The sequence below is a fragment of the Acinonyx jubatus genome, chromosome B3 (assembly GCF_027475565.1).
Source record: "Acinonyx jubatus isolate Ajub_Pintada_27869175 chromosome B3, VMU_Ajub_asm_v1.0, whole genome shotgun sequence".
Classification (NCBI taxonomy): Eukaryota; Metazoa; Chordata; class Mammalia; order Carnivora; family Felidae; genus Acinonyx; species Acinonyx jubatus.
The window spans coordinates 47,248,914-47,273,065 of NC_069386.1; the positions used below are offsets into that span (position 1 = coordinate 47,248,914).

A 24,152-nucleotide genomic window follows, 5' to 3' on the forward strand; every position below is an offset into this window, starting at 1 on the left:
GTCAAATTTGTCTCCATACAACACCCAGTGTTCATCCCAACAGGTGCCCTCCTCAATGCCCATCTGTCACTTTCCCCTCTCCCCCACCCCCATCAACCCTCAGTTTGTTGTCAGTATTTGAGAGTCTCTGATGGTTTGGCTCCCTCCCTCTCTAACTTTTTTTTCCTTCCCCTCCCCCCTGGTCTTCTGTTAAGTTTCTCAGGATCCACATCTGAGCGAAAATATATGGTATCTGTCTTTCTGTGCCTGACTTATTTCCCATAGCATAATACTCTCCAGTTCCATCCATGGTTGCTACAAATGGCCAGATTTCATTCTTTCTCATTGCCAAGTAGTATTCTATTGTATATATAAACCACATCTTCTTTATCCATTCGTCAGTTGATGGACATTTAGGCTCTTTCCATAATTTGGCTATTGTTGAGAGTGCTGCTATAAACATTGGGGTACAAGTGCCCCTGTGTATCAACACTCCTGTATCCCTTGGGTAAATTCCTAGCAGTGCTCTTGCTGGGTCATAGGGTAGATCTATTTTTAATTTTTTGAGGAACCTCCACACTGTTTTCCAGAGCAGCTGCACCAGTTTGCATTCCCACCAACAGTGCAAGAGGGTCCCTGTTTCTCCACATCCTCTCCAGCGTCTGTAGTCTCCTGATTTGTTCATTTTAGCCACTCTGACTGGCATGAGGTGGTATCTCAGTGTGGTTTTGATTTATATTTCCCTGATGAGGAGTGACGTTGAGCATCTTTTCATGTGCCTGTTGGCCATCTGGATGTCTTCTTTAGAGAAGTGTCTGTTCGTGTCTTCTGCCCACTATTTCACTGGATTATTTGTTTTTCAGATGTGGAGTTTGTTGAGTTCTTTATAGATTTGGATACTAGCCCTTTATCCTGTATGTCATTTGCAAATATCTTTTCCCATTATTTTGGTTGCCTTTTAGTTTTGTTGATTGTTTCCTTTGCAGTGCAGAAACTTTTTATCTTGATGAGGTCCCAATAGTTTATTTTTGCTTTTAATTTCTTTACCTTTGTAGATGTGTCAAGTAAGAAATTGCTGCAGCTGAAGTCACAGAGTTTTTCCCTGCTTTCTCCTCTACGGTTTTGATGGTTTCCTGTCTCACGTTTAGGTCCTTCATCCATTTTGAATTTATTTTTGTGAATGGTGAAAGAAAGTGTTCTAATTTCATTCTTCCGCATGTTGCTGTCCAGTTCTCCCAGCACCATTTGTTAAAGAGACTTTTTTCCATTGGATATTCTTTCCTGCTTTGTCAAAGATGAGTTAGCCATACATTTGTGGGTCCAATTCTGGATACAGGTTTTTAAATAAACATAAGTTTTCATTTCTCTGGGATAAATGTTTAAGAGTAAAGTTACTGAGTTATATGGTAATTGTATGTTAGCTTTATAACAAACTACCAAACTGTTTTCCAGAGTTGCTCTATCATTTTACATTCCCGCCCAGCAAACAATTTCTCACCAACATTTGGTTTTGACATTATTTTTCATTTTAGCCATTGTAATAGGTTTGTAGTGATCTGTCGTTGTAATTTTAATCTACATTTCCTGAATGCTAATGATAGTGAACATCTTTTCATGTGCTTATTCCTTCTAAATACAGAATTTATTTAAGCCTCTAGATTCTTCTACCATTTTACCCATGATACAAAAGAGAAACAAGTTAAATGGTATCCTGGAGAAGCAATCAGTCAAATTCAGAATGTAGGACATTCTATGGGCTACATGTACTAATTTCTACAACAAATCAATGGCTTGGGGGGAAAAATGTGTGTATGGGATGACTATTACAGAATGAAAGAGACTTAAGAGAACTAATAACTAGATGCCACATGTGGACCTTGTTTGGATTTTGATTTGAAAAAGCAAACTAAAAGCATCTTTGAGACAATTGGGAAAAACTGAAAATGGACTATATCTTACTAAGGAATAGCTGTTATTTAGACATGTTAATGGTATGGTTGTTATATGAGATGAAATTCTTATCAGGTAGAGATCAATACTGAATTACTTATATGGTAATGACATATCTAGGATATGTTTTAAATAGTCTCGCAAAAATGAACAAAGAAAAAAAAAATGAAATTGGAGTAGAAGAGCAAAGAAAAAAGGTTGACAAAATATTGGTAGTTTTTGAAAATGAGTGATGCTACCTGAGGGTGTATTTTAATATTCTTACTACTTAAGATGTCTGACATTTTCTATGGTAAATCGTTTGGGAAAGTGTTGATTGAAATAGCGTTTGTATTTTAAAATAAAACACAAATGGTTGTTGCTCCGAAGGCACTTGAAGTTTTCTGTTACAAAACAGAGTCTTCCTTGAGGAAAAAATATACCTGATTCTGAAGGACAAATAATTGAAGTTTCTTTTTTAAAAAAATTCAGGCAGAAGAAAACAAAAGATTGAGGGAACTTCAGATTGAACAAGAAGAAAAATTGGCTATGGAATTGGCCAAACTAAAACATGAAAGTCTAAAGGATGAAAAGATGAGGCAACAAGTAAGAGAAAACAGGTATTTTGGCTTTTATAAATTTCAGTTATTTTGTTTTTGCCTTTAAACTATTTATGTTGTGCTTGGCACCTGAAAGTGAAATTTCTTTCTTTGTATCATTGCACTTAGTTAATATTTTGTCTGGAAATGCTTATTGCTTTAAGTCCTGTATATATTCATTTGAGAAAAGAAGTTGTATTCAAAGTAGTGTTTAAGGTGAAAATAAATATCACTTTCTTATCTTTCCTCTAAATGTAATTTTTTAAATGACCTAAAAAATAGACTCATGAATCCTACTCTTAAGTGAAACCTTACATAATTTAATTTTCTACCCCAGTATTACTGGAAAGTGGCTGGTCAGCTATGGGTCAACACCTCTAGTGATTGCCATAGAACTTCTTTTTTCATTCGGCTGTAACTCTGAATATCTTTCCCCCATATTGTTTCAAAATTAATTTCCTTGTAACTTTCATGAATTTATCTCATTTTTGCTATCTAATAAAAAACAAACAAAGTTAGTGCTTATTTAGTATATCCTTTCATATTTATGAATCCCATAAATGTTTTATTCTATAAGTTAAACATCCTTCATTCCTTCATTTGTTTCACATATAGTATAATTTCAAGCTTCACCATCCTGGTTCTCTTCTGTAGATACAATTTACATGATTATTGGTCCTTAACAAAATATTACCCCCATAATTATGTGTAATGCTCCAGGGTATTGCTTAATACCCCTAGTAGAGGGACTGTTAACCACATTGTTCTAACATATGTTTCCTAATGTTGCCTAAGACAGAATTACTTATTAGGAGCAGCCATGTCACGCCTATACTTACATAGTTGAATATAATAGAAATTTATTTACTTTGATAATTGTTACATTTTATCTTAACTGAGCCAAACTTCCTGTAGGGTATTATATGACCCATGGGTGAGGGATTCTAAACTTCATTAATTTATATTTATATGTTTGACAGATGTACCCATGTGTGTTTTTCTGGGTCTACAACTTTTCTCAAATTCTTTTACTAATTCTTAAAGATTTAAAATTGCCACTAATGTCTTCGTATTGTTCTAGTCGCAAACCTTCTTTTTGGACATTAATTCTCCAATCATATGAGCTATCCCTTGTGGTTTTATGTTATCTGAAGATGAAACAAATATTTCATCATATTTTTGTCTAATTCACTGATCTAAAAATGAAATGGAGGAACTTTCTACTTCTAGCAATTTTTAGACAAAGTGATTCCAATAATTGCTCCCTCTGAGAACAGGTTATCTGGAGAAAGTATAAAAGCCAGATCTGGGAAAGAAGAAAACCTGAATGGTAAGCTTGGCATTTGAAGCTGCATTTCTTTTGGAAGCTTTGCTGATTCCAAAAGTATGGCTGAGAGTTAAGAACTGAAGCAGAGCTTAGCCAATAAGCATATGGCAAGGTGTTCAACATTTTGATAAACTTTATGTTTAAGATTTTTGCACCTTCGTGTATGTTTTACTTCACTAATACAGAATTCAATTTGATTTTATTAGAAACAAACAGATGAAGAGAGTCATGTGCAAGCAGGCCAGTGGAAAATATCCAGAATGAAGCACAGAGAGACAAAAAGATAGAAAAATACAAAAGAAAGCTTGAAAGAGATAAGGGCTATGATGGAAATTCTAACAGATGTATGATTTTAGTTCTGGTAGTAGAAATAGAAGAGGATGATGCAAAAACAGTATTTGAAGAGATATTGGCCAAGAATGTCCAAAAATGATAAAAGACATAAAGCCACAGGTTAAAACACAACAAATGTTGAAAACTATACCTGTACTTATCCTAGTCAAACTTTTGAAATCCAACAATAAATAAAACTATGAAAATAACAAAAGCAGCCCCTCAAAAGACTATTACGTTCAAAGGAGCAACAGTCAGAAGTACAACTCGATTTTGACAGTAACAGTGAAAACGAGAAGTCCATGTATTGAAAGGGCTGAAAGAAAATAATGGCCCATCTAGAATGCTATATTTTTGAAAATTTTCTTCAAATTTAAGGCAGAAGTCATTCAGCTGAGTGCTTTTTCAAATAGCGTATGCTACTTCTTAGCAGTGTCAAAACTGCTAAGAGTTTTTAATTTTGTGCATAAGCCATGATGGAATTGTGACTGACGTGCAGTAAGGGACCAGTTTTCTGATCAGTATTTTCATCTGCAAATTGGCCGTTCTCAAATCAAGGAAATGTTTGCAGTGGTACTCAAAATACATCCTAAGTGATTAAAAACCATGTATAGTAAGATTAGCCTCTTTAAATCTAAAAGAAATGAATTTTTAAAACCCAAGGTAAATTTTTAAGGCTCATTGACATTTATTTTGAAAATAATTGACTTTGAAAGTCATGAGATTCTTTGTTATTTGATCTTTGAACACATGATTTTTTAATCCAAGAAAATATTTAAAAGACGGTTTAATTTTATCACTGCTTTTATCTTGAGATGGGACAATCACTTCCTATTTTTATTTTTTTATTTTTTAGTCACTTCCTATTTTTAGAAGTCTTTTTTTAAATTATACCACAGATCAGTAATTATATGTGTGATTAATAATTTCAGTTATTTAAAATTATTATGCTTAATTATATGATTAATTATACAATTTATAATTACATAATTAGCAGCTATACATGTACTATATAGTTAATATATAGTTTTATAAAAGCAAAAACAAGTATCTCATATATAATTGATAGTTAAGTTTAGCAAACACTGGCTCAAAGAGGAGACAGAGATAGGCTTCCTTTATTAAACACATAGCCACTTTGTTCCTGATGGCAGTACAGTTCGAACAGTCAAAGGTTCATAGCAACCAAGTGAATGCTGAATCAAGAAAAAGGCAACTTATAAATGGCAGCAAAGCTTTGTAGTTTTTTCATTTGTCCTTGCTCCATCCCCTCCCAGCTCTAAGGCAGGCTTGAAAGTAGTAGCCCATATTGTGAGTATCTGTCCCTCATTCTGGAGAGAGGAGAGCAGATCAGATCTTATTAGAAAATTATGATGTATGTATGTTTGAACCTACCTGGTAGCTACCTGTAGGATTGACACAAGATGCTCATCTCTGTTACACATAACTCCTAACCAACTCAGACTAGAAAAGCAAATTACATCTCTGATAAGATTTTAATATCCTTGGGGCACCTGGGTGGCTCAGTCAGTTAAGTGTCTGACTTCTGCTCAGGTCATGATCTCATGGCTGCGTCAGGCTCTGTGCTGATAGCTCGGAGTCTGGAGCCTGCTTCAGATTCTGTGTCTCCCTCTCTGTTTCTGCCCCTCCCTGTCCATTCTCTCTCTCTCTCAAAATAAACATTAAAAAACTTAGAAAAAAAAGAATTTAATATCCAGAATACATAAATGATTCCTACAATTCAACAGTTTGGACACAGGCAAAGTACCTAAGAGATTTCTCCAAAGAAGACAGACAAGGGGCAATAAGCGCATGAAAAAAAACACTCAACATCATTAAGTCATTAGGGAAATTGATAGGATAGCTTCAATAAAAAAATGGAAAGTAAATGCTGGTGAAGATGTGGATAAATTGGAACCCTTGGACATTGCTGGTAGGAACATAAAATGGTGCAAGCACTGTGGAAAATAGTTTGACGATTCTCAAAAAGTTAAATATAGAACTGCCATATGATCTATCTAGGTAGATACCCACAAGGATTGAAAATTGAGGCTTAATCAGATATTTGTACATTAATGTTTAATGCAGCATTATTCACAATAGCAAAAGGTAGGAACAACCCCGTTGTCCATCAACAACTTTGGTATGTATATATAGTGGAATATCATTCAGTTATGAAAAGGAATGAAGTTCTGATACATGCTACAATATGGCTGAACCTTGAAAGCAATATGTTAAGTGCAGTAAGCCAGACACAACAGGATAAATACTGTGTAAATCCACTTATGTGAAATAACTAGAACAGGTAAATTTATAGAGACAAAAAGTAGTTAGAGATTACCAGAGGCTAGGAAAAGAGAGGAATGGGAAGTTACTGCTTAAATGAGTACAGCATTTCTATTTAGAATGATGAAAAAGTTTTAGAAATAGTGATGATGGTTGTAGAACATTGTGAATGCAACTAACACCACTGAATTGTACACTTAAAATAGTTAAAAATGGCAAATTTTTCTTTTTTGTATTGTACCACAATAAAAAAATTATAATATGAAAACCCTCAAACTTACGGGGTTTAGCTAAAGCTGTTGCTCAAGAGTAATTTATAATCTGAAATGACTATTAGAAATGAAGGCTCCATCTGGATATTAGAGAATGTACAGCAAATTTCCATCTGGAATGATTATAAAAAGAATGTAGGAAGAGAATAATAAGAGCAGAAACAAATGAATTAGAATGTAAACATAAAGTAGAATCAAAGCCAAGAAAAAGGCTAATAAAATTGATTACCTCTGGTTAGAATGGTATAGTGTAAAAGAGAATGAATGCATAAATAACCAATTTTAGGAATGGATGATAAGATATCACTGTAGATCATACAAATGTTTACTAGATCATAGCAAGATATTGTGAATAATTTGATACAAATAAATTTGAAAATTAGATAAATTCTTAAATAGAACTATTTACCAAACTGGCATATGTAGAAACAGAAACATAAATGTTTCTATAACTTTTAAAGATATTACACCTATAATTAACCTTTTTTCACAAAGAAACCTACATAGCTAGGTGGTTGGTGAATTTTACCAAACATTCAAATAATAACCCTGATCTCACATAATTTTGCAGAGTGGGAAAAGAAGAAATACTTTCCAATTGATTGTAATCAGATCAGTATCTGAGTAGGGTAAGAACCTTATAGACTAATTTTTCTCTTGAGTTTAGCTACTGTAATCTGAAATTAGTTAATATCAATTCCAACAGTGTGTGAGAAAGATAAAAATCTGACTAAATTTAACTTATTCTAAGAATACAAAGTTGTTTTAACATTAGAAAATCAGTAAGTGTAATTCATCCGATGAACAGAATATAATAGAAAAACTGTATGAGCAGAAAAAACCAATTGGTGGAAATCAACATCACTCTAAGATTAAAAGAGGATTAGCAAATTAGGAATAAAAGGAGTTTATAGTAACATCATACTTAATGGCAAACATTAAACACTTTACTTATATTAAGAAGACAGGAATGCTTGCTATAACAACTTCTCTTAATAATTGTATTGGGGACACTAGCCAGTGCAATAAGGCAAGAAAAGTAAATGAAAGTTGTTAGGATTGGCAGTAAAGAAATAGAACTTTTATTATTACCAGATGATATGATTGTGTATCTAGAGAATCCAAAAGAATCTATGTATAAATTATAAGAATAAGTTCAGCAGTGTTGTTGGATGTGAAGTCAATATACAACATTAATTGTATTTCTGTAAATTAGCAACAATTAATGAAAGTTTTAAAATAATTTGTACAAGAGCATATAAAAGTAAGTAACTAATGAAAGAGGTGTAAAACCTCAACACTGAAAAAAAACTATTATCAATAGAGTTTTTAAAAACCTAAATAATTGGAAGGATGTGCCATGTTTATAAAATTGAAGACTCAGTATTGTAAACATGTCAAACTGATTTATAAATTCAGAATAATCCTAATCAGAATCTCAGCCAGTATTGTTTATTATGACATTTGACAAGCTTATTCTAAAATGTATATGGAAATGCAAAGTACCTAGAATGGCTAAGACAATCTTTAAGAAGACCAAAATTGGAGACTTATTCTTTAGGATATGAATACTTATTATAAAGCTATAATAATTAAGATATTGTGGTTTTAGCACAGAATAAACAAATGGATTGATGAAATAGGATGGAGCAGATCTTTTCAACCAGAAAATTTAAACCCTAATGGCCTACGGCATCTGTAATGAATTAACATACTTCCTGTGGATCTAAAACAATGCCTGTTGAGGAACGATGGGATGGGATATTAAAAAATGGATCCATGCATATATACACACTTAAACTTTATGGCACTGCAAATCCCTGGCACTACAATGGTAGTGCAGAACATTCAGAAATGGACATTTTTATAAAATGGTACTGCATCAATTAAATAGCCATATATACAAAAATGAACTTGATTTTTTACCTCATTCTACACACAGAATTCAATTCTTGAATGATTATACTCTAAAAGTCAATGGTGAAACAAAATTTTGAGAGACTAACAAAAGAAAATAACTTTATGTCTGTGCAGTAGGCAACATTTCTTAAAACATGACACATAAGTCATTAACAATGAAGAAACTGATGGGTGAATTAGAAAACTTCTCTTCATCTAAAGAAACAGCTATAAGAGTAAGTACAGACTGGAATAAAATATTTGCAATGATTGTAACTAACAAGAGACTTATATTAAGAACATACAAAGAACTCTTCTGTAACAAGAAGTAGACAATTTAGTCTAAAAGTGGGCAAAAAATTCTTGAACAAAAACTTCACAGAAGATGAATGACTTCACAGAAATGATTCAAACATATGAAAAGGTCTGAGTTTCATTTTATTAGGGAAACAAATTAAAACCACAGTGATATTTTACCCACAAGAGTGGTTAAAATGAAAAAGAATGACACGACTAAAAAGTGTTGCTGGGATGTGTAGCAGTGGGAGTACTGAAGCACTATGAGTGTAAATCTCTGTACAGAGCATGGAAAGCTGGCATTTTCTATGAAATTTGAATACAGCCTACCCTGTGACTCAGAAATCTCATTCCTAGGTATATATCCAGTAGAAATCTGTGCATTTGTCCTTCAAATGAAAGTCATTTATTTACATGTTAGTTGTTTGGAATTTGATGCACTTTGTTTTGGAGAGGTAATATAAATTGGGATTGGGTATGTACATTGGCTAACTAATATTAGTACCTAACTCTAATCCAACAAAAACTCTTGTAAATATGTCAGCTCCTTAGAGTAAAATATGTGGACTAACCTAGAAACTTAATCCTCACTTATATTATTACTTTTATGAAAGTAGGCAATCTTGTGTCCCATACATTTACAACTACAACAGTGAGGGCAAGAAGGACACATCACAACACCAAGAATAGCTCTCTTCCCTACCCATGATTATCTCTTTGGAGGTTTAGGGTACTTCTAAATTGTTTATAATTAGGTGAGTGCCTCTGTTCTAGTAAGAATTAAGATGTGCTTTAAAAATTTTTTTTAATTTAACTTAATTTTTTGAAACAGCATGCACAAGTCAAGGAAGGGGAGAGGGAGAGGGTGACAGAGAATCTTAAGCAGGCTCCATGATCCACACGGGGGCTCCCATGACCTTGGGATCATGATCTGAGCTGAAATTAAGAATCAGATGCTCAGCTTATAGAGCCACCCCAGTGCCCCAAGATGTGCTTCTAAGTGACGTCTAAGTACACTTCCGACTCAGAATTCTCATATTCAGAAATATGACTGGCACATTAAAATGAAAAGTTGTGTATGGCATATTATTTTCCACTATAGTTAGGGAAGGGATAGATTGAAAAGCAGTTCAGAGGTTTTCTGAGGGTGATCCTCATTTTTAACAGGTAAGTAAACAAGCCCAGAGAAGTGAAGCAAACTTGCCCATGGTCATTCCTCTCCATCATTAATCATCAAAAAATAGTCATGGCTTTCAGAGTGTTTACAACCCTTCCACTATAGTTCTTGTAGCTCAATAGTGTCGGTAGCTGGACAGAAATTTTAACCAATATTGCTAAAGCATCTTCTCTGAGTCAGGCACTGGCAAAAAGATTTTTAGTGATGATTATTGGAAATAAAACAGTTGTTTTGTCTGGAAAATTAATTATAATGCCTCATTTTCATTCTGATTTTTCTTTGGATGAAGAAGAAAAGAGTATTACTTTCAAGATATTTAATATAAATATACATTTAGGAAAAAAATTATTTTAAATTTCAGGTACAGATTTTTAAGATGAAAATGTGGTCCTCAATTTTAAATTTCTGTCTTTTTTTTTTAAAACAGTATTGAGCTCAGAGAATTGGAGAAGAAATTAAAAGCAGCTTACATGAATAAAGAAAGGGCAGCTCAGATTGCAGAGAAGGATGCCATTAAACATGAGCAAATGGTAATCATGTTTCTGGTCATTATGTTTTCTATATTTTTAGCTTCATTTAGAAAATCAACAATAGACCAATTTTTTGAAAATTGCTACATACTATGAAGAATTTACACTGCTAGATTTCTTAAATACTTTTATGCTTTTCAGATCCTTAAGGTATAGAAACTCAGAAATTATTCAATAGTGAGCCTTGTTTAATTTAATATTAGAGCCTTTCAGAGACACAAAGAATGTGGTTGCTGTTTAGAATGAATAGCTATACTCAGTAAGTCTGAGCATTCTTTGTGGTCTCTGACTGATAATTCTTTGACAAACCAATACAGTACAAGTTGTTAGTGTGATCAATTCATTTTAGAATGTTACTAGGTTTTTCATTTGTTAAATGTTTTAAAAAGTGAAGTATTTTATAATTTTAAGCAGGAAACTTTCATGTTTTGTAAGTAGCTATCTCTTTATCTTTTTCCTCTATGTTTATTCCCTTTTCTAACTCCTGACATACTGCCAGATTCAGGGCAAGAGTTACTCTTGGGCAAAGGAGTTTTAGACACACTCACTAGTGGTGCTACAGTAAATGTAAAATAGGGTTTATTGAGTTAATTCTGAAAAGCAGTGTGCACACCATCACTTGAGCCCTCATGGTCCCCTGGAAAGGCTAGACATAGATGAAAAGGTCTGATTGCAATAGTACACAATCTTTTCTCTTGTTTCTCTATTAATACATAAAGCATTTTGGTTGTAGAGTTTCCTCTCTCTTGGATCCCTTTCAAGGATTATAAGCTATTAAAGAGAAGAGGTAGAGGTAAATGTTGTGGCTTTTAAAGTTATATTTTAGGTTAAAAAGAAAAAAAAAACAAGTTGCAGAAAAATCAAGTTGGAGAGAAATACACATCACAGACCGTCTTTATTTTTTAAAAACTGTATATTAACATATGTGTATATATATCAACACATATATGTTGATGCACACATACAATTAGAGGAATAATATCAAAATACTTAACCAGCACAATGCAACATAGGCATCTCATAAGAATAGATGCTGGCCACAGTGATGTGCATGCATGTGTGTTAGTATAGGAAAAGTCTGAAGGGTTGTACAGCATGCTGTTAACTGGGATTGCCTTTCGCGTGGCAGGTGGTAGGAGAGCATGAGGAGACCTCATTTCCTAAGCCATGTAGTTCTTTTCTACCCTTTCAAAAATAAAGTGGAACTGGGGCAACTGGGTGGCTCAGTTGGTTAAGCTGAGCTAAGAGTTGGTCCAACTCTTGATTTTGGCTTAGGTCATGATCTCATGCTTCGTGAGATCAACCCCACATCTTTGTGAGATTTTCTCTCTCCCTCTCTGCTCCTCCCCTCATGTTCTCGCTTTCTTTCTCTCTCAAAATAAATAAAATTGAAAACAAAAATAAAGTAGAACATAAACAGTGTACTCTTTGACCAGTAGTTTGCAGTTTTATTCTGATCATTGAAGTTTTTCCAGGTAGTTGTACATTTAAGTCTGACTCCTGAAAGAATTGCCACTATTTTCTAAATAAAGTGAGTCCACAAAAATTAAAGTCAAATAGTCCTACAATTTGACTAGGTGTCGAGATACCTAGGTGCCAATATGGGCTCTGTTTGAGCTTTAGTCTTCTTAAATCTGTGAAATGAGAACATTGTATGTCTATTAAGTGTGTGGCAGTGTGTACATAAATGTTTTTGTCATTTCACATTTTTTTAAAGAACCCAATACAACACGTGCTAAGAAGTAGAAGAGAAAGAATTTTGGTCAAGTCATATTCATAGTGTATATGTTAAAAGCCTCAATTAGATTAGGAATGGCATTCACATTCGCATTTTAATCCTTTCTTGTCTATTTGATGCTATTTGGTATGTGATCATAATGGTCAAGGGTAATAAAAATTGCCTCAATATATTTAATTTACAACTTATTTTGTTAAGTGATTTCCAAATGCTCAAAACAAATAAGAGGTTTAACCTAGTTAAGAAGTAAGATTGTCTCGGGGCGCCTGGGTGGCTCACTCGGTTAAGCGTCCGACTTCAGCTCAGGTCACGATCTCACGGTCTGTGAGTTCGAGCCCCACGTCGGGCTCTGGGCTGATGGCTCAGAGCCTGGAGCCTGCTTCCAATTCTGTGTCTCCCTCTCTCTCTGCCCCTCCCCCATTCATGCTCTGTCTCTCTCTGTCTCAAAAATAAAAAAAAAAAACGTTAAAAAAAATTTAAAAAAAGAAGTAAGATTGTCTAACTCAGGGAATGGTCTTGAATGAGTGAATTAAAAGCTACAGAAAACAGGCACAATGATATATGTGACTCTTTTAAGTTAAAGTGATTATAAAGGGCATTTAATAAATGAGAAATGAGAGACTTCAAAGGCTGGTGGCAAGAAAGAAAGTTTAGGCTGAGAGAAACTTCAGAGTTGCTCAAAGCTGGTTAATAGGAGACTTGTCTGAAAAAGAGTACAATCCTTACTGTAAAGGGCAGCTGATACATAATGGAGCTAAAAATTGCCTACATGACTTTTAAATAAAAGGAAAAGATTACTACTGCTTTTTTTTTAAAAACAGTTATTAATAAAGTACCTCAAATTTTTTCAAATTTTTGCTGTTTTTCAAATGCGGAGTTTTTCTAATTTTCTCACACGTGGAGTTATTAGTTACACTTATCTTGTATTTCCTTGAGATCTACTTGAAGGAATGGGAAAGCATCTTTAGGGTTTGACTCATCATTCAAACCCTTCAAGTAACAGTGACTTACCTTTGCATTTACCTGGACAGATGAAAATATTTTATGCAGTACACTTTATAATATTCAATTTCACCTGTTTTGAAATATTCTATCATACTGCACTCACATTTGAAAGTAGAAAGATGAATTTTGTTTTCATAACAGAAACGTGATGCTGAAATAGCCAAAATCATGATGGAAGAACACGAGAGAGCAATAAAGGAAGAGAATGCTGCAGAGAACAAACGGAATAAAGTAAAAGCACAGTATTATCTTGACTTGGAGAAACAACTTGAGGAACAAGAAAGGAAAAAGCAGGAAGCTTATGAGCAGTTACTGAAAGAGAAACTCATGATTGATGAAATTGTTAGGAAAATCTATGAAGAAGATCAATTGTAAGTTTATCCCAGTTTCTTTACATGCCTAAAAATTGAGATGAGATTTATGTCAGGCTTGTTGTGAAGAGGAGAAGCACCTGAGCAGTGCTGAATACATACTATGTCTTCAGGAAGTATTACGATCACATAAATGGAGTCCAACTCCTGTTTATCTTTGTGAGCATGATAATTATCTGGTAACAAATGCTTATTAAGTAACAGAATGATTAAACCTTTGTTTTCCTTAAATGTGCCCATATTGTGTCAGAGGACTTGTCTTCTGATCATTTCTTTGCTAGACAACTGAAGTGTAGTGTACTGCTAGGCTTATGTAAACAGGTTGGCGCCTTTCTGAAGTGAGAGGCATAAAACTTCATTAATAGGTTAGAGGAAAGGTATAAGTAGTATTTTACTTGGAAAATTCATACCTGTCATTATATTTAGCAGTACATAGTGGACACTCAAAATGTTTGTGGTATGAATGAATGAATAAACTATAAATAGAAAGGCTGTTTTTTCCCACATTATCAACTGAAGGAAATGACACATTTTTATATTTATATTATTTCTTGTACTATTAAACTGTACTCAACTATTGCTTTTTTAGGGAAAGACAACAAAAGTTAGAAAAAATGAATGTAACTCGAAGGTACATAGAAGAGTTTCAGAAAGAGCAGGCTCTCTGGAGAAAAAAGAAACGTGAGGAGATGGAAGAAGAAAACAGAAAAATCATAGAGTTTGCCAACATGCAGCAACAAAGAGAAGAAGATCGAATGGCAAAAGTTCAAGAAAATGAGGAAAAAAGGCTGCAGCTTCAGAATATGGTATTAAAATAGCCACTTCTTTAACAATGGAGAAATTCAGAAATACTTGATATAGAATTTGTTTCTTATTAATGTTTGTGTGTTTCTTTAAAAATTTGATAGCTGACTCAGAAATTGGAAGAAATGCTGCGGCAACGTGAAGATTTGGAACAAGTGAGACAAGAATTATACCAGGAAGAACAAGCTGAAATACATAAGATGAAACTAAAAGTAAGTTTTGGAAATGGAAAGAATGATTAACATAGAGAAGAGTATCATTTTGAGATGAAGCAATAGAAAAATAGTAGATTTAAACCCAGCCATATTGATAATTACATTATGTGTAAATAGCATAATCACTGCAATTAAAAGAGAAATTTTCAGGCTGGATAAAAAAGTCATACCTAGGTAACAGTCCACAAACTGCATAGAAAGTATGATTCAACTGTGTTATCTATAAGACACACAATTTAAATATGAAGACATGTAGTTTAAAAACAAAAGGATGGAGAGAGATACACTAAACATTAATCAAAAGCAAGTGGTGTTGGAAATCATGGTAAATTCATCTAGAGGATATAATAGTCCTAAAGGGTGGATGAACCTAAATAAAGCTTTAAAATGCATGAAGTAAAAGTGAAAGGAGAAAGAGACAAATCCATAATTATAGTTCAAGATTTCAGTATCCCTTCTCATTAATATATAGAATAAGTAGTCCGAAAACCACAGGATATGGTGTTCAACAACATCAGAAACCTTGACCACAAGTCAAGATGATTGGCCAGTTTTCTAATTGTGTTGTTAATTTATCGTAGAGTTTTGAGAGTTCTTTATGTATTATAGATATTAGTCATTTATCAGGTATGTGGGTTTCATATATTTTCCCTTGGTCTATAGCTTGTCTTTTTATCTTTTTAACAGGGTCTTCTTCCAAGCAAATGTTTTCAGTTTCTCTGAGGTCCAATTTGCTAATTTCATTTTTTTTAGATCATACTTTGGTATCAATTCTAGGAAGTCTTTGCTTAGATCCTGAAGAATTTCTCCTTTTTTTCCTAAAACTTTTTTCCTTTTCCATTTAAGTCTGTGATCTATTTTCAGTTAATATTTTGTGTGGGATGTGAAACTTAGGTCAACGGTTTTTGCTTTTAGATATTCAGTTGCTCTACATCATTTGTTGAAAAGATTTTCTATCCTACATTGAATTGCTTTTGCAACTTTATTAAAACACAGTTAAGTATATTTGTATGGATCTGTTCCTGGGATCTCTACTTTGTTCTGTTGATCTACGTATCTGTTCCTCCACCAATACCAGACAGTTTTGGTTACTGTAGCTATATAAGGCTTCAAATTTGCTTTAGCCTTTCCATACATATTTTTAAAAATTTTTTTTAATGTTTATTTATTTTTGAGACAGAGAGAGACAGAGCATGAACGGGGGAGGGTCAGAGAGAAAGGGAGACACAGAATCTGAAACAGGCTCCAGGCTCTGAGCTGTCAGCACAGAGCCTGACGCGGGGCTTGAACTCAGACCGCGAGATCATGACCTGAGCCGAAGTCGGACACTTAACTGACTGAGCCACCCAGGCACCCCAGCCTTTCCATACATATTTTTGAATAATCTTTTCTCTAAGTACAAGTAAGTCTTCTGGGATTTTGAGAGGAATTGCATTAAATCTAAGTATCAATTTGGGGAGAACTGACGTGTTCACTGTTGAATCTACCAGTCCATGAACATAGTATAATTCTCCATTTATTTAGATCATCTTTGTATTTTTTCTTGTGTTTCATAGTTTTCATCGTACAAATCCTGTATGTGCTTTGTTTTTATATTAAGTATTTCTTTTTTTTGAATAATTGTAAATGGAATTTTAGTTTTAATTTCAGTGTCCACGGACTCATTACTAGTGAATTCACTTTTTTTATATTTATCTAGTATCTCACAACTTTGCTGTATTCATTTAGTACTGTAGGAGTTGTTTTTCTTTTTCTTTTTTTTTTTTTTACCTACCCAGTTATGTTTTCTGAGAATAGGGACAGTTTTAATTCTTTTTTATCTGTATCCTTTTTATTTCCTTTTCTTGCCTTATTGTTCTGGCTAAAACTTCTAGCATTGTCTACCACTGTGATGAGTAAGAGTGATGAGATAGATATCAGCTTTCTTTGTTGTCTATCTTCAGGGAAAGCATTTTGTTAATTGTAGTTCTGTAGATAGATGCTCTTTATTAAGTTGAGGAAGTTCTCTTCTAACCCTATTTTCTGAAGATTTTTATCATGAAGAGATATGAAGTTTGTCAAATGCTTTTTTATATCTATAGATATAGATATCTATATCTATCTATATAGATATCTATTTATATCTATAGATAAGGTTGTGTGTTTTTTCTTTACTTTGGTGGGTTACATTTATTTTTTTTGAATATTGAACCAGTCTAATCACTGGAATAAATCCCACTTTGCATTGGTGTATAAGTCTTTTAATATATGGCTGGATTCTATTTTCTAATATTATGCTAAGGATGTTTTCATCCATATTCATGAAGAATATTGCTTTTTAGTTTTCTGTTTTCATATTGGTATCAGGGTATTAGGATCTTCATAAAATAAATGTAGAAGTGTTCCCTCCTCTTATGTTTTCTGGAAGATTGTGTAAAGTTGGTTTTAATGCTTTGTTAAAATGTTTGGTAGTCTTCCAATGAAACCATCTGGCCCTGGAGTTTTATTTTTGAGAGCTTTAAATTATTAATTCAGTGTCCTTAATAGTTATAGATTAATTCAAATGATCTTATTTCATATTTGGTTACTATTAGTGACTTGTGTTTGAGAAAGTGATCCATTTTGTCTAAGTTGTCAAACGTGTATGTAGAATTATTCATACTGTTCCCTTATTATCCTTTTGATGTCTGCAGGGTCTCCAGTGCTATCCCATGTTTCATTCCTGATATTGGTAATTTGTTTCTTTGTTTTTTTGGTCACTCTTGCCTCAGGTTTTTCAAGTTAACTGGCTTTTATTATCAGTTTTCTTAAAGTATAATTGACATATAAACTTATAAGATATTTAAAGCATTATGGTGATTTGATATATGTTTATTTTGGGGAATGATTCTCCCATCTAGTTAATACATCTATCACCTCACATAATTATTTTTTTAATTTCTTTTTGAAGAGAGCACTTAAGTTGGACTTTTAGCAAATTTCACTTATATAATACAGTGTTATTCACTTTAATCACCACATTTTACATTAGATCTTCAGGCCCTATGGCTGAACTTTGTACCCATTATCAACCTCTTCCTATTTCCCCTAGCCTCCAGTTTATTATTTTCTGTCTCATTATATACAAAAATTAACTCAAAATAAGTGTGACAAACAAAAAGGATGAAACTACAAAATTTCTAGAAGAAAACAGAGGAGAAAGTCTTTACGACCTTGAGAAGGGTGAAGATTTTTTTGGTACAGTAAAAAAGGCATGATCCGTAAAGGAAAAAGTTGCAAATTGGGTTTCATCAAAACTAACAATTTCCTAACACCGTTAGGAAAATGTAAATGCAAGCCACAATCTGGGAAATAGTATTCTGTATGTGTATCTTACAAAAACCTTTTATTCAGAATATAAAAAGAACACTTATAACTCAATAATAGAATAATAAAGAACTATTTTTTTAATGAGCAAGAAGTTTGAACAAAGACTTCATACAACAAATACATGAATAGCCAAGTATGCAATAGATTGTTGGTTATTAGCATTATTTTTAATATTTTTCACCTATAACAAAACATCATTTTAGATAAACTTTTTCATCAGTGAGGAGGAAATAGTTACCATGTATTGATATCAAAACCCTGTTGGGTGTATATTCTTAATGATTACTGCATGTGAGAATGTAAATATAGGAGCATCTGGGTGGCTCAGTTGGTTAAGTGTCCGACTTCGGCTCAGGTCGTGATCTTGTGGTTCGTGGGTTCAAGCTCCACGTTGGGCTCTGTGCTGACAGCTTAGAGCCTGGAGCCTACTTCTGATTCTGTGTCTCCCTCTCTATCTGCCCCTCTCCCGTTCATATCAAATTACCCAAAAAAGAATGAAATGATGGATGAACGTGTAACAGGTATACATGGACCAAGGGGAAGCAAATAGGCAAGGTTAGCATCAGATAGATAGAACATCAAATGAATCCCAGATATCACAGATGAAAGGTACAGTTGACAATGAGGTGAGGGTATTACAGGATAAACATTTAATCTTCTATGTAACATTGCATTGAAGTACATAACTTTAAAATTTTTTTAATGTTTTATTTATTTTTGAGAGACAGAGAGACAGAGTGCAAGCAGGGGAAGGGCAGAGAGAGAGAGGGAGACGCAGAATCTGAAGCAGGCTCCGGTCTCTGAGCTGACAGCACAGAGCCCAACGTGGGGCTCAAACTCACAAACTGTGAGATCATGACCTGAGCCAAAAGGCGATGCTTAACTGACTGAGCCACCCAGGCGCCCCTGAAGTACATAACTTTAAAAGCTATTAAACTTCCAAAGAAAATTTACCAGAATAATACAAGGGGAAATGGTATTTATCATCACTAGAAATTTATGACAAATATTTTCATCTTCTATCTGAAAATCTACAAATATTATTTTCAGTTATTATTGGTTGAAGAGGAAATTTGTAGGTAATTTAGAGGATGAGATTAGTACACATCAAAATCTTATCAGATTTATAAAACTGATCTCTGAGGCAATTAATCTTTTAAAAATTTTTTTTTATATTTTATTTTTTTAATGTACCTCCAAATTAGTTAGCATTTGTGCAACAATGATTTCAGGAGTAGATTCCTTAATTCCCCTTACCCATTTAGCCCATCCTCACTCCCACAACCCCTCTAGTAACCCTCTGTTTTCCATATTTAAGAGTCTCTTATGTTTTGTCCCCCTCTCTGTTTTTATATTATTTTTGCTTCCCTTCCCTTATGTTCGTCTGTTTTGTATCTTAAAGTTGAGGCAATTAATTTTTAACAAGAAATATTAGAAAAAATTATCCAGGCAGCCAACTCAGTAACTTAGAAAAACAATACAAATTCAAGTATGGGGCAAGAATATGGAAGGAAATGATAAAGATAGAAGTGGAAATTTACCAAAATCAGGAAAACCTATTAGAATTAATTAATCCAATTATTTAGTATTGAGTGGTAAAGCTTTTACTCTGGAAAAACATACTAAAAAGGAAAGCAAAAACAAAACTAGAAAGACTAAAAGGTCTGTAAAGAAAAAAGATTAGAAAATAATGAACGGTCATTCAATTGTATACTTATAAAATGGGACAATCTTAATGGTACTATTTTCTGCATTAAAAGTATAGTGATTTCAAAAAATGTAGAAAAAGCCAAAATAAGATTACTAAGGATATATCCCATGTGAAAAGCTTGCTGTGCCCTGCCTCATACCCTCTTAGCCTCACCTCTAATTTCAGTGACAGCTGTGGAGAACACTTGTGAGGGTTTACACTGACTGTGCTTGACAGTGTCCTAATGGGTGGTGCTGTTGGTGGGGGCAGGGTGTGAACACCCTCTGAGGCATCCCTCAGCCAACAATGGACAGGAATTAAGGGATAAATGCTTCTTCCTGTCAGCCTTGAGGACAGACCTGAAAGATGCTTCATGCATTCCTCACAAGATTCTGGCAGGATTAAGCCACACTTGCCCACATAGTAACCAGTTCAGTGATGTACCCACGTGTTGACTTTTCTCCCTTCCCTATTTCTCTCTGCTTTTCCCTCACTGCTGCTTCCTGAGATCTCTCTCTCTCTCTCTCATAAAATATGTATACGCAAATATTTGTGTAAGATTATGCTTTCAGAGGAGAACCCAGACCAAGATACCTCTAAAAGTTTCCAGGCTCAAAGCAGTTTTTTCAGCAAATTATTTCAAACCTGCAGTGAACAGCTATTTCTCAAACCACATTATGGGCTTTAGAATGTAGAAAAGTTTGGAAAATTATGCAGTTCATATTACATTAATATATATTCCTGATCCAGGCATATCAAAGAGTATAGGGACATTTTTCTAGTTGAAAAAAAATACAGTGAATGGTGTTTTGTTTTGTTTTGCTAACATTTCCCTGATTTTTAGCCAGATGTCTTTACCGTTGATTGGATTAAACTAAAATTTGTATGGGAGATGGATGCCAGGAAATGTCAACAGTTCATTTGGTTCTATGTGTATTTTTTGTGTGCAAGGTATTAGGATAAACTCTGGAGGAATTCAAAGCTGAGACAATATCTGCCTTCAGTGAGCCTTCTGACTTCTATATATAATACATAGAGATGAACACAAACTATAATATCATAAAAACACTGTGCCCAGCATCCCAAAGAAAAATAATATATAAGATAAATAAAATAATAAGAAATAATATGCCCTCTAGGAATTTATTTTTAGTGAGGAGATAATGCATGTATCTGAAGTAAAATTAATGATGGGAAAAATAAATGGTATCAGAGGCCCAAAAGAGAGAGATGTATGAATTAGAGTGACTTTCTGGAGGAGGTAGGTTTTGAACAGATTAGATAGAGGTAAGTGAAGAAAAAGAAGTGGAACATTCAAGATAATTAACAAATAGGTGGAACAAACAGCTGATATTCCAGATTGGGTGGCTTAAAATCCACTCCTATACTTTTTTGTCTTACTTTGTTATAAAAACTATAAAGTTAAAACCACATTTCTTTTAGCTAGAATTCTTCATAGGACCTAGGTTATCTTCCAAGTTACTCTCCACCTCAAGGTGTGAAGATAGAAGTGGGCAAAATGAGGTCATAGTCACATGTAGAAGACTGGGTCTTTGGGAGTAGTTTTGGTAGAGTTACCATCATGGTAACTTTGAGCCATGATGGTTAACTCTACCGAAGACAGATGGTAACCAAGACAGTGGCTGGCTCCTTGGCCATCCTGGAAGTTCTCTCATACCACCTGCTGGCCTATAGTAAATCCCTTATAGCTTCTGTTACCTGTAAGAAACCTGACCAAACGGCTGTTATTAAGGCAATATTTTGATTGCCTTGAGGATATGGCTTACCTCCTGGAAATTGTGTTTGAATTAGGCAAGGCTGGTTACAGTTGAGAAGGAATTGTATCAGTCCTAATTGGATAGATGATAAAGCAAAAATAGTAAAATGTTACTAATAGTACCTAGGTGTTAGGTAGATGAGTGATCACTGTAAACTTCTATTTTCCAGTTATGTTTGAAATTTTTCATAATGTTAGGAAAATTAAAGCTTGTAGGAAAAGATTTGAACTGCTCCAGGTAAATTTGAATTTTCCTGAAAAACTTGTGATTGTCACTTGTAGATTATTATTCTGAAAAATATTTCCCAGTAATTTGAATCATAATTTCAGGCAAGATTCTAGAATGATTCTTTGTGGGTACAAATTTCACAGACCACAGATTTAATGATCTCAGTTACGCAAAAAAGTTTTTATGTCAGCTCCTTTCAAAATAGATACAAATTAAAATTTAAAAATAAAAGAAGGCAATCCAAAGTAACATGTCCTTTATCCAACTAGTGTTAACAGGGTGAGGGAAAGTGTTATCTTGAAAAGGCTTAATTTTTCAGGCTTTATTTCATATTGTAACACTGCACTTAACCAAACTCTATCCATCATTTCTTTATAAATCTGTTGTAAAGAAACAGTTACTGAATCAATGTTTATACGGATTGTTGTTTAGGAGGAAGCAGAAGAGAAATTAAGAAAGCAAAAGGAGTTGAAACAAGATTTTCTAGAACAAATGGCCCTGAAGGAACTAGTACTCCAGGCTGCAAAAGAGGAAGAGGAGACCTTTAGAAAAGCTACGCTAGCTAAGCTTGCTGAGGATGATCGAATAGAACTGATGAATGCTCAGAAGCAAAGAATGAAGCAGCTAGAACACAGGAGGGCTGTGGAAAAGCTTATCGAAGAGCGTCGCAACCAGTTCCTTGCAGACAAAGTAAGAAAAAGTGTTCATTTTTGTTATCACTGAACAGTAGTCAGCTCATCTATTCATCCACTCAGCATTTAACTGAGACCCTTTTATGTGCCAGGTGATGTTAGATATCTGCTTACTAGTCACATGGCATAGACATTTTCTGACCATTTATTTATGCATCTAGAATGTATTTATTGATGCTTTCTATGTGCTAGACACCGTTTGGTGTTGAGAACATGTACAGCTAAGTCTATGACATCTATGATTTTATTTTATCGTCTTGGTTAAAGAAAATATATAAAAACAATCATTGTAAAGATATGTCAGGTACACGTGACAATAATTATACAGGTATGGGCATCTTGGTGTGGTAGACAGGGCACAGATCATGAGTGCCCTGGATGCTATTTTAAGGAAGGTGGTCTTTATCCAGGGGAACCCACTGAAGAATTAAGAAAGCTATCTGATAAGATCTGCACTTGGAAAGATGACTTGAGTAGTGGTACTGGGGGTACTGCCTGGAGTGAGACCAGAGACAGGGAGATCAGTTAGGACATTACTACCATCAGTCCATGATAGGTGGGGAAAGCCTGTGCAAATAGAGAAGGGGGCCATGTGAGAGATGTTAGGGAGATAGACTTGATGGGGCTTGCTGACCAGTTAGTTGGGTCTGGAGAGGTGAGAGCAGGATTATGCCTGCTACTACCACTAAATAATACTATTGCTTCCATCTTCAGTGAGTGAGTGGGTGATGTCCTAAAGAAAACAAAGAAAAATAGATTTCAAGGGGGTATATAATTCCATTTTGTCCACATTGATTTTGAGGCCCCAGGGGTTGATTTCTTAGTTGGAAATATGGATTTAAGAGTTGGAGATGGAACTAGGTTTGTGCCTTTGGACACACTGATTTATCTATTTTATCTTTAAGTATTATTTCAGTTTTATAAGTCAATCTGCCACACTAGATTGTTGTGCTTTAAGAACCAAATAAGAGGGGCACCTGGGTGGCTCAGTCGGTTAAGCGTCCGACTTGGGCTCAGGTCATGATCTCATGGTTCGTGATTTCGAGCCCCGTGTCAGGCTCTGTGCTGACAGCTCAGAGCCTGGAGCCTGCTTCAGATTCTGTGTCTCCCTCTCTTTCTGCCCCTCCCCCACTCACACTGTGTCTCTCTTTCCTTCAAAAATAAATAAATATTAAAAAAATTAAAAAAAAAAAAGAACCAAATAGGATAACGTATAAGTGCTTTGTAAAGATAAACGCTCTAAATATGAAGAGTACAGATTAGGCATAGGGTAAATATTTTAAAATAATTAATATAAGTGGTAGTGTAACAACTAACATTTATTGAGCTTTTACATATGTCATTCAACTATTCTAAGCTCATTTCAAGCAAATAACCTTAACCTTTCAACTCTATGTGTTAGGTAGGTCGGGGTTTTATAGCAAGTAAGTGGCAGAGCTGGAATTAAGTTAATTGATATCCTAATGATGATCTTTTCCAGTATGGGTAGGCAGAAAGAAATCTCAGGATATTCTTGTAATCAATAGATACTGATCTGCTAGGCATTCTGTTGAGTATTGGTGAGAGAACCAAAATAAATACAAGTTAATTCTGGTACTTTCTAGTGTAGTACAAAAAATGGGGTATAGATTCCCAAAACACTCAATTATATATAA

The 24,152-nt window shown here is 34.2% G+C and overlaps 1 protein-coding gene across 2 annotated transcripts in view; it reads left to right on the plus strand.

Annotated features, from left to right (window-relative positions):
* The window catches only part of MNS1 (meiosis specific nuclear structural 1), a 93,019-nt gene that overhangs the window by 62,612 nt on the left and 6,255 nt on the right, over positions 1-24,152 (plus strand). For both annotated transcript variants that reach the window (XM_027067320.2, XM_053223985.1), the window contains 6 exons: positions 2,401-2,528; positions 10,526-10,628; positions 13,513-13,742; positions 14,332-14,548; positions 14,651-14,758; positions 22,238-22,495. In XM_027067320.2, coding sequence (XP_026923121.1) covers positions 2,401-2,528; positions 10,526-10,628; positions 13,513-13,742; positions 14,332-14,548; positions 14,651-14,758; positions 22,238-22,495 — 1,044 coding nt within the window. The remainder of the gene's footprint in view (positions 1-2,400; positions 2,529-10,525; positions 10,629-13,512; positions 13,743-14,331; positions 14,549-14,650; positions 14,759-22,237; positions 22,496-24,152) is intronic.